At 38.1% G+C, this 12082-nt stretch overlaps 1 protein-coding gene across 1 annotated transcript; it reads left to right on the forward strand.

Moving 5' to 3' along the window:
* Positions 1-330: 330 nt before the first annotated feature.
* Positions 331-6151, forward strand: LOC111325543 (acid-sensing ion channel 4-A-like). Its single transcript, XM_022929371.2, has 7 exons — positions 331-1125; positions 2134-2354; positions 2962-3118; positions 4013-4075; positions 4317-4503; positions 5474-5565; positions 5679-6151. Exons 1-7 carry the CDS (start codon positions 495-497, stop codon positions 5786-5788), a joined length of 1461 nt encoding a protein of 486 aa, XP_022785106.2. The 5' UTR covers positions 331-494; the 3' UTR covers positions 5789-6151.
* Positions 6152-12082: the final 5931 nt, after the last annotated feature.

A 12082-nucleotide genomic window follows, 5' to 3' on the forward strand; every position in this document is an offset into this window, starting at 1 on the left:
CAGGATTCATGGCGCCAACAAACCTAACCTTAGCAACAGCCTAATCAAAAGCGCATTAAATTGCACTCTCTGTTTTTCTTGATGTTATTCCATATCCTCAAATGAGGGGAGTTAAAACTTAATTGCAGGCTAGTTCCCTTTTCTTTGTTTTGCATCTTCAATATCATGTATCCAGCTGTTGCTTTTACGAAGAACTGAATGTTTTGTAATTAATCGCCGGGCTGTCATGTCTGTGAGTTAAACTTTATAGACGTCATTTCAGCTACATGAGAGGGATCCAAAGCTTATTTGCAAGAAAAATTGTTGACGTTGTAGAGATCACGATTTTTTCGAAGTCGGCGGATTTTCAGAATGTATCGCGTAATACGAAATACCGCTGTGTGATTGGCCCGGCCCTTATGAAAACTTCTTCCATTAGCATTAAAAACACCGCAAGCGTACAAGCAATCTAGGCTACGTTTCAAAATTATTTTATTCTGGTTTTAACAACAAAAATGAATGTTTCCAAAACTCAACCAGGCGGTTTTTTTGTTTTAGAAATGTCAGGAACTGAAGGATCAGAGCAAAATGATTCAGAACTAAGTAGCACGATGAGGAACAAAGTAAACCCCGAGTGTAGTAACGTATCTGAAGAAGGTACGTCCAGAACGTCTGCAATTAGGGAACGATGGAATGATTTTGTGGAAAGTACAACACTTCATGGTTTAGCTTATGTGGTTACCAGTAAATCGAGGATTCGTCGCATTCTCTGGGCTGTGTTTCTTTTGGTGGCAATTGTCTTTGTTTCGTACCAGTCCTTTACAATGTTGAAGAAGTATTTCAGCTTTCCAAACACTACAAAAGTCAGTTTGAAATACGATGCGAAGCCGGATTTTCCAGCCGTGACTATTTGTAACTTCAACAAGTTCAGAAATTCTGTTATTGAAGATTTAGGACTAGACGCAGTTGCTAATAAAAGTGTAGACCTCAACAAAGTAATTAACATAACACAACTTTTTTATGCTGCGGGACATCAAATCAATGATACCTTAGCTTATTGTGTTTGGAACAGTAAACAGACCTGCGATTACAGGAATTTCACTCCAGTGATGAGTTCTATGGGGCTTTGCCACACATTTAATTCAGGTATGTTTTGGGACTTCCTTTTTTGCTTTGAGAATCTGTCCAAGTGATTTTTTTTTTAATAAATTCAATTCTAGGCATCCAGGCTCCAATTTATAATCATATTACCTCGATAAGTATTTGCAATGCAGCGAGTTACAACGTTTAGGGTTCATATCTACAAGCAACCATGTATTATTTTCTTTGTTATATAGACACAATAGCCCTTTGCTGACACGAAAAGTTGACTTCATTTCGTAATAAGTGAAAATAATAGGATCCATTCCCGACGAAAAAGTCGTAAAGTTCGTTTCTCGATAAGGCTCAGGATGAAAAAATGCGTCGAATCATTACAAAAAACCAGCAATGGGTGAGAACGTCAATTTATAAAATTCTCAGTTATTGACTTTTTCCTTACCGACGGAAGAACTTTCCAGGTACACGAGCAAAATCGGCCCGTGGAAAATCTTGCTACTGTTCGAAGATGCATACATTTGTTGAAACCGCTCTGAATTTTAAAGCTAGTTGGCAGTAAATTGAAATTGTGGATTGAGTCTGCTATCTTGAGTGAAAAAGCGATAAAATTGTTCAAGACTTGATTGTAACTATACAGGCCACTTCCGATCTACGCAAATCTTCTGTTTCAAAAGGAAGGCCAGCAATATACAGTGATTTTTTACATTTGATACTTAAACTTATGCTTGACGTTTCTTTTTATTATTACTATTCACTCGCGGTAAAGCATTTTTATGTTCTTTGGTACGAAGAAAAGAGGGAAGAGTCACGAATCATGATGATAACATGACAGGACGATCGAATGAAAGGATGGATACACGATATGGAATAGGGACACACGAACGGGTAGAGCTGGGAACGAAATAATGAAGGTCGATCAATCGATGTAAAGACTAACAGACTGGTTTATTCACTGACTAATGATAGATGAACTGAGTGGGTATGCACGAAAGGACGGACGGGCAGACAGACGGACCGTGATGGATGGATTAAATGATTGATTTTATGATTTTGCAGGAAAGAACGGTCAAAGTGTTTTGAAGGTCAATGAAGCAGGAGCAGATTTTGGACTTTATATGATGCTAAACGTACAGCAGTATGAATATTTTGGAGTTGAATCTCGTGATGCCGGCCTCAGGGTACGTGTTCATCATCAGAATACTCTGCCTATGGTTTCTCAGCTTGGATTTGCTGTCAGTCCTGGCACAAGTGTATTTGCAGGGATACAAAAACAGAGGGTGAGCATCATAGTAAAGGGGAAGAGGTCTGCCGCGCCGGGCGTTAATGTTCAGATTATTCAGCGTATTCATTACTTGTTCAGTATATTTATGTCCGTGAGACCACCTCACTAAGTATTAATTAACGCGCCCTCCTTGTTCCTTTTCAGCCCCATTGACCTTGTTAAAAGTACATCTCGAAAACAAGTGTGATTTGTTACTAATCTATATGGATATAAATACCAAAATAGTGATGGCATTCAGCAATTTCTTGCTCACAGCTAATGAGATAGTTTTCACGCTAGTGTTTAAACGTTTGAAGAAAGGAAGCAACATCTTCTCGCTTCCTTACGTCAGATATCCTATCTGAAACACCACGGCATTTTATTTTTCTTTCTTTCATTCTTTTCTTTCTTCGTTTTGTTTCTAATGTTTCCTTTAGCGAAGCCTTGGCTCTCCTTGGAAGCGGGCTGTCGGACCATTTATGGCCCAAACTCGCTTTATCAAACAGAGTCAGTGAGGGATATAAAAATTAATATCCATATGCGTCACAATACACGTAAGTCTTTTCTCATCCGATTAATATTCTCAGAGTCTCTCTATCCCTCTGTCTCATGATTTTTCAAAGGTCATTAATCTCCCAAAACCGTACGAAAGTAACTGCTACGATGGAATGATGGATGGTACACCTGATTTCACGACGTACACAATTTCATCATGTATGTTGCTTTGTGAGACCAGGTTTGTGATCAAAGAGTGCGGATGTAGGAGCGTAGAAATGTCAGGTGAGTTTTAAAACGATTATCTTCTTAATTACTAAACTAACCATAGCAATTTCTTGTTTGGAACGATAAATTGACATTTGATAGGAGAAAATTGCGATTGAAAATCTCTTGAGAGGTTGCTAACTTTTCACGTACAAGGTCATCCCGAAATTGACACCTTTTTTTCCTGGAAAATGAAGAAGTAATTAAAAAATTAGGTCAAGAGGGCCTTATATTATTGCTGTATGAATTATCGCTGCAAGTATGAATTGTTGAATAGACTTCACACTAAAATAGTAGCAGTTTGATAATAAGTACCATTTTTACTTCGATCACATCCTTAAAATTCATGAAGAATCGAAAATTGTAACTGAACAATGGGTGATAATGGTAAAAATATTATCAGTATTCTCCACCATTTTGGAATGAGGTGTTGGTGAAAATACGCACATGTCCGTGTAATTAACAATTATTCCACGAGCGCGCGTTGGATATGAGATGATAGATAGCCAACGAGGCGCGTAGCGCCGAGTTGCCTATAATCATCTCATATCCAACAAGCGCGAGTGGAATAATTGTTTTATCAAAAACGTTAAATTAAATTATTAAATTTTATTAAATTTTTAGCTCCCTTTTAATTTTAAGCTGACACGTACGCTTGCCATATTTGTAGATTTTGGTATATTGGCTGATATACCATAATGGCTAAGCCAATAAAAAGTCTTGAGTTTCATTATCCAATGATCTAGTTTTTAATAATAAAATTTACGGGAGGCTGATTGCTATCTATTTAACTCGTCTTTTAACTCATTGTGTAAGCATGCCTTTAATTTTGTTCCGCATGACCGTGCTGTTCCAGCACTCAAGCGTTATGAATATGTATTGTAAATATTCCTCTTACAACCTGTTGAATAGAGTTGAACGGCACCAAACACTGCTCAAACAACCGAACACTGAGATGCCTGTTTAAAGCTAAAGGTACGTCTGTATCAAATATGTTGCTCATTTCAATTCCTGGCCTCGGTTTTTCTAAGGGTGGAAAACCGTTGCAAAGCGCACTGCATGTGCCTTTTTTCACACTCATCCGCTGGATAGCGGTTTATCCATTGGATAGCGTTATCTTCTCTTAGAACAACAGAGCTCTTTGATGTACAGTGTATATCCAATATTTGAGCTATCTAATGCCATCGCCTCCCCTTCATTTCATCTTTAATTTCAGCCAAGTTTCAAACTTTAAAGGAAGATCAGTGTGATTGTCGAGTGCCCTGTGACGCGATCTCCTATAAACCGTCATTGTCATACGCTGCGTTCCCTAGCGAAGGATATTTGTCACGTGGTGTCAAAGAAGCGGGAAATAACGATAACTTGACATTGGAACAAATCAAAGAAGGACAAGAACAGTTAAGGTAATCGTGTATGCAATTAGCATGGTTCGATCAAGCCAAACGTTTATGGCAACGCTAACTACAAACGGTAAAGGTGATTTCTGATTGTAATTTCTAACTTTTTCTGTAAACTAGCTCCATCTTAAGGAAAACAATAATAAAAATAACTTTGTCACAGTCATAGCTGATGTAGATGTTAAACAATAATAATAATAATAATAATAATAATAATATTCATAGACCACTTCCCCAATGGGGCTTTTCAGGGGAAGTATAAAAAAAATTGAAAGTAAACATTTAAAATAAAAATAGAGTTTTAAAATCCCACCCGGCTGAAGGCAGACCAGTTGGCCATGTACTTAGAACAGCGCTAGCCAAGGAGTTTAACTTAGGGCAACTGAGAAAAAATCTAGCGAGTAGTATGGTGAAGAGCTTGAACCCAACTCCCCCCCCCCCAACCCCTTCAAGTTACAAGTCTAGCCAGGAGGGGAGGTTCTGGTCCAGCGCCCTTTCAAAAAAAAATGACATTAGGTCACACTGCCTTCAGGACATCAACAGCTGAACACTGGGCAAGGAGTTCAGTTTTTACTGACCAGAAGGCATTAGTTAGCTGCCGTTTATTGTTTACCGTTTTATTTGCCATTAGTTTCTATAATCGTCAGGAAAAACGCACCAGTAATTTCCATTTTCAAAACAAGTATAACTTTTCCGCAACTTCAATTGCTCTTTACCTTTAGCATGACAAAACATTCCGGCAAGCTAATAATTTAAGGGGTTTTTCATGTGAGTCGAATTATTATTCTTCAGGCTGGAAAACAAAATTTTAAAGTTTGGCGAATTTGTACATCAACAACGTGTTTATTGTCACTTTTTGATATTTTATCAACTAATGAATTTTTGTTTATCTATTATTGATCCATTCGATCCAACTGAGTTCCCCTATTTCTCATCTATCCCTTTCTGAGATTCAACAAGTTATCTTTTTTAACAGGCGGAACTTTCTGGAACTGCGTGTGTATTACCAGGATTTGAATTACCAGGTTATTGAGGAAACACCCGCCTATGAATTGCAAAGTTTGCTGGGTGAGTTCATACGTAATATTAACTTTCTAATTAACCTTTGCCACCTTCTTGTTGTTTTCATGCGGGTATTTTTCACGCGGATGTGCTTTCCCTTTTTGTCTCATTTTACACAGGTGAAATCGGCGGTCAAGTTGGTCTTTGTGTCGGTGCCAGTCTCCTGACCTTGCTTGAATTCTGTGACGTCATACTTGGTGTCGTAGGAATACGAATGGGGTGGAGATGAATTCTTTTTCACTTCAGAGCATGTTTCTTTTTTTTAGGACTGAAATATTTTCCATCGATCGATATTTTATGTGGGCCGGTTAGGGATGAATGAGATGCCAGTAATGAGAAGCAAAATGAGGGAATGCATTGGTTGTGTAAGTGAAATGAAATTCTCTTTCAAACGTTGCAAGACGAGTACTAGTTGAAGGCTGTCAACAGCTGAACATAATCAAAATTCTACAGCATTTTTAGAATTCACATTAAGTACTCTGCCATGTCTCAGAAGTGACTTTTATTTGAGTTTGACTAATGGTCGTGGGTCGTGGGTCGTGGGTACAAGTCGTGGGTCGTGGGTGTGGGTGTGGGTGAGGGTGTAGGTAAAAGTCGTGGGTGTGGTTAATACTTAATAATAAAAGTAACTATTTAAAATATTAAAGATAATAATACATAAATTTTATACAACCCTGTCATTCATTAATTTAACTGTTCTTTCTTCAAGTTATTTTATTTTGTTTATTCAATTTACCCTACTTTACGTCTATTTTTATCTGTTATCTCACTGTCAATGAAATTAGTTTCATTTTCGCGACGCAATCCGAGATCTCGTTTGATAACAAATGGAAGAGAGATAAATCTTGTAATTACACACTGTGTACACGTTTTTCGAGCTGTGCGGTCTGCGGTCTGCGTTCTGCGTTTTCGAGGTCTGTGTTAACGAGACACCCGAGTTGCTTTGTACGATTGTACCAAAACTGATTTCATATAGTAGTACTATAACGTTAAAATTGCGACAGCGCTCGTGAATTCTATATTTGCGGCTAAAGTCAGGGGCCAAGGAACAGAAATTCCGAGATCTCGTCTGACAACATCAATGACAAAAGAATGATAGATAAATCTGGTAATTACACACTGTATACACAAAGAAAACCTGATTGTACACAAGTCGACTGACTCAAAAGGCACACACATAACCTCTGCCAGACTGGTAACTCGACAGTGGAGGATCGTAAACGCGATATTAGCTGTGGTCACACTACAGGGTTTTGTCCTAGGGAAACTTGACTTGTTAACAGTTTCCCTAGGGAAACTCAAATTTGCAAGTGTGACCGATTTTTCCCTAAGAAAATTACCTCGGGAAAGTTTTATCGTCTGAGGCTTGAAAACCGCAAGAGAACAAAAGAATGTCCTGTGGATTTCCCTTGACAACTACCCTAGAAAGCAGAAAAAGGGAAAAATCAAATCCCAGAGTAGCCGACCAAGGGACGCTCGTCGGCGATCGCGCCGGTGACAGATCCGGAATTATCGTGTTGTGAAACTAATTTAATGTAATTACAAGATTTATCTCTCTTCCTGTCTCGAAACTGAAACTAATAATTTCATTGACAGTGAGATAACAGATAAAAATAGACGTAAAGTAGGGTAAATTGAATAAACAAAATAAAATAACTAGAAGAAAGTACAGTTAAATTAATGAATGACAGGGTTGTATAAAATTTATGTATTATTATATTTAATATTTTAAATGGTTATTTTTATTATTAAGTATTAACCACACCCACGACTTTTACCCACACCCACACCCACACCCACGACCCACGACTTGTACCCACGACCCACGACCCACGACCATTAGTCAAACTCCTTTTATTTGAACAATGAAATCAGCTGCCGTAAGAGCTGACATATCATTGATTGATATATACCACACGAGTGCATGAAATAAAATGAATAAATCTTTTAAAGAGAGCCTCCAAAACTAAAAGGATACAAATGCAAGGTTGTCTTAAAGTTGGATCATTGTTTAAAGTTTACACTACTGTGTCGACCAGCGAGTCACTAGTTTGGTTTTCTGTTGTAATTTCTGGCATTTCTAGTAAAGGGTGAAGAGGGAGCCAAGAAGACAATATGTTCCAGAGGAGAATACTTACCGGTATAACGTTGATGGAAAAAAGTTCAGATAGATTTTACGCACCACATAGTTCCTTTGTCAGGCTTATCTTCATTATTCTACGATGACGAACTGCTTTAATTTCACAAATTTGACATCAGCAAAAATTCAGCTCAAGTTTACGCGGCTAGCTGTTCTTATCAAACCAAACAAGTGTGGAAAGTTTTTCGTGACCTTTGTTGTTGTTGCGGCCTCTGCCCATTTTGCCTGCCGCCAGTAAGTTTCCTACGATTCCCATGGGAGGTGGGGGAGAGAGCACGAGGTCGAAAAAATAATGAGAGAATATTGACTGGCAATAGAGCATTTTGATTGGCTGATTTTAGTTATTGGCCCTCTGACTTCCCGAGTCGTGTAATAAAGTGTTGTTATTGTTTAGCAAAGCAAAGTTCATGTTCATTGGACTCACCAGCTGTTATGGAACTACATCAGTTGTAAGCGTTAAAAAAAAATTATTAAAATCTTTTAATTGATTTTGTCAACATTTCTTCTTTTTTTATTTCGATTGTCTGTTTAACCTGGACGATTAGCTAGAAATATTGCGCAAACATTTCTCTTTTCAACCTTTTCCGAGATCAGTTTCGTCTCATTGAGAATGCAGGGGTGCAAAAAAGATTCTTTCTGATTTTTGGTGTTCAAAGAAATTTCACAGCAAGAGAAAATCGATCATTTTTTATTTGGAAAGTCACATTCAAGACATTAAGGCTGATAGTTTCCAAAGAAACTGTTTGGGGCTGCGTAGTTGGGGGTAACGAAATAATTTAGATATATCAACACAGTTGAAATGGTAAATTGGCCACCATAACGATTTCAAAAGCTGACGTTTCGAGCATTAGCCCTTCGTCTGAGCGAATAGAGGAATTGTGGGTTGTGTGTGCTTTTAAAGGCAGAAAACAGAGCTACGTTATTGGTGGGAACATGGCAACGAGAAAAACAAGAATAAATTAGTGGAATGAAAGCGTTCGTTGATCCCTGTGGGATTTAGACTACCGGTTTGAAAGATGAGCTTTTGTTCAAGATTTTTACGGCTTTCCGTGCTACCTAAGTGTAAGGAAAGACCGCAGATTGCGGACAGGTGACAGGTGAATATATGAAAATAAATTAAAATATAATAAACTGAAATACTAAGGGAATTTATTTATTTGCTTCAAAAGAGAATAATTATGATTCCGGTGAAAGCTTAACCAAGTAACATCATGGTTTCAGAAATGTCAGAAATCGAATTACATTGCAAGGATTCCAAACAAAGTTTCTGTACAACATATAAGAAAACAAAATTGACCAAGAATTAAGTGTGGAGAGTCACGAAACGTTTCCAAGGCAGGTGCAATTCGAGAACGATTCAATCGCTTTGTATACAATTCGACTCTCCATGGTTTACAACACGTTTTTACGGGTACGTCATGAATTCGCCGCACTCTGTAGGCTGTGCTTCTTTTGCTGGCAATGACGTGGTTCTTAATTCAGACCTCTATGTTGCTGACAAAATATTTCAATTACCCAGTCACGACTAAAGTCAGTTTGAAACACGACGTCATTACGGACTTCCCAGCTGTAACTATCTGCAACTTTAACATGATCAGGAAGTCCGTGGTTACAATAAATGGGAGCGATCAGCTTTTTTTCCAGTATTTTAAGTCAATGAGAAAAGGCACTGTTTCAAATGATAAGATTTTAAACAATTGTACATTTCTGGACCCTATACAATTTCTCCACCATGCGGGTCATCAAATCGAGACACTGTTACGGCGCTCCTGCCTTTGGAACAGAAAACCAACATGTGATCATCGGAATTTCACTCCAATAATGACTTCCATGGCAGCCTGCCACACCTTTTATTCAGGTAAGATCGATGACTTCGAACGTTGCTTTTGTTTTGCTGTTTCCTTTCTTTGTTTTGCCGAGCGACTATGTCCTCACATCAATATGTATCTGTTTTTTCACAGGAAATAGATTCTTTTAATAGATTTTTATCTATGCTATTTCATTCAACTAACAAACTTCTACGAATCTTGCTTTCACCGTCTAGACGGCTATACCCTCTGGATATTCGAATGATTAGATGTTTAAAAAAGAATATTAAGTTAATTGAAATCTTGCCTAACAACGATAGAAGATATATATTGACTTCCATCCTACCCCACGTCTTGTGAGTAGACTGGGTAAAACCATAGTTTTCTGGTTGATTCTCCTCTTTCAGTGGCGGATCCAGGGGGAGGGTCTGGGGGGGTCCGGACCCCCCTATCAGACCTGACGCTAACAACTTTGAGACTGAAATTCTTACATCCGCAGGATCGTATATCACTTTTTAACTGGCTGATTTTTTTAAATTAATGAATCCAAGTAAACGGTAAGCGGCCAAGGAATTATAACGTGCAACCGCGACTGGTGGGAGGGGGTGTGGAGGAGAAGTAATTTGCCTCAAAAGAGTCAAACAGTCCTTTGTGAACCAAAGTTTGGACCCCCCCAATCAAAAATTCCTGGATCCGCCCCTGCGTTTAATGGGATAATTAAGTTGATGGACACTCGTAGTAGGCACGCGTGGATGTATGAATAAATGCTAATGTTAGGTTTTAAAGGGTTAACTAGTCTTAATTTGTATAACGTTGAGCAAAGGGAAACATAAAATATTTTAAAGAGAAACGATACCTGGTTCAAATTAAAAGAAAGGTTTAAGAGACATAGGGTAGTAAAACCTGTAAGTTACATTTCTTCCATCTTTCTGGCTTTTCTAGGCAACGCTCCAGAAGATTGTGATTGTCCAGTGCCCTGTAATGTCATTTCCTATAAACCAATCTTGTCTTTTGCTGTATATCCAAGCAAGGAAGCTATGTCACGTTATGTCGATATGCAGGACATTAACGTGAGCTCCGATGGTGTCGAAGAAATCGAAAACCATATAAGGTAAAAAAACCATATAAGGTAAAAAAAACCATATAAGGTAGATGGAGAATTTGATAACAACAAAAACTACAAAACCAACCGTGACAAAAACTAAACTCTTTTAGTTTATAGCGAATTGGTAAAGACGTTATATGGAACGATTGCCAGAAAATTTAAGAACTTTTCGATTATAATTCAAAGATAATTTTAGTGTCGTTCATGTCAGTTTTGTGTAATGTCTTTACAAGCAAAATATCATCCTAGATTTGACTCAACATCCAAATTCCAATTCGATCTGGAAACAGTGGACAAGAAGAGGCACTCAGTGGAATGTCCATTCCTAAATTATTATTTATTTTTTATTTATGTATTCAAGCGATGGCATTTTAAAATAAAGGGAGGTAAGTTTGGTGCTGCGTCAGTGGGAGTAACAATGTGATTATTATTATTTATTATTTATTATTTATTATTTATTATTTATTATTTATTATTTATTTATTATTAATTATTATTTATTTTTATTTATGTATTCAAGCGATGGCATTTTAAAATAAAGGGAGGTAAGTTTGGGGCTGCGTCAGTGGGAGTAACAATGTGATTCTAGTATCATCAACTGAGTTGATACCTGTGAAGGTGTAGTCTGATCGTCCGGGTGATTGTAGTCCTGAGAAGGACTGTTGTCGGTGGCAGTGACTGACGTTTCGACAACCTGTGCGGAAGTCATCATCAGAGTCAAGTGAGTGATTGTTGTCAGTAGACACTTCTACTGTCACTTCTACTGACAACAATCACTCACTTGACTCTGATGATGACTTCCGCACAGGTTGTCGAAACGTCAGTCACTGCCACCGACAACAGTCCTTCTCAGGACTACAATCACCCGGACGATCAGACTACACCTTCACATGTTACCCCCGGGTTCAAACCATTTACTGCATTGAGTTGATACCGTAAAGAGTCTCATAGCTGACGTTTCGAGCGTTAGCCCTTCGTGATATCCTGATTAGTTTATGCTTGAAATCGAAAAAATTACTTCATCTTATGTCACATGACGGTTGCCGATCACCTCTTGTATCCCAGCGCCTTCTGTTCTGCTCGTGCGCGTGTCTCTATCTATTTCTTTCATTGGATATTTTTTCTCATACAATTTGCTTTTTAAACAGACAGAATGTGCTTCAACTGCGTGTGTATTTGGAAGATTTAGATTACCAAGTTATCGAAGAAAAACCAGCCTATGAGAGCGGAAGTTTACTAGGTAAGTTTACATCGATATCCTTTCTTATCTTTCTTTCTACAACTGTTGGGCAAGAGATGCCCAGGTTTCCGAGTTGACCTTAGAGAAGTTATGCAGACGACATTGAGACGCAGACGACAACCAAAAAAAAAATGTCTGCCGCTGTCGGTCGCTGTCAGTATATCGACTGTCAGTTTGTCGCTTTAGCATTTTTGCTTTTTTGTTTGGTTTAATTTGTTTTTGAGCCAATC

Source organism: Stylophora pistillata, chromosome 7, assembly GCF_964205215.1.
Source record: "Stylophora pistillata chromosome 7, jaStyPist1.2, whole genome shotgun sequence".
Classification (NCBI taxonomy): Eukaryota; Metazoa; Cnidaria; class Anthozoa; order Scleractinia; family Pocilloporidae; genus Stylophora; species Stylophora pistillata.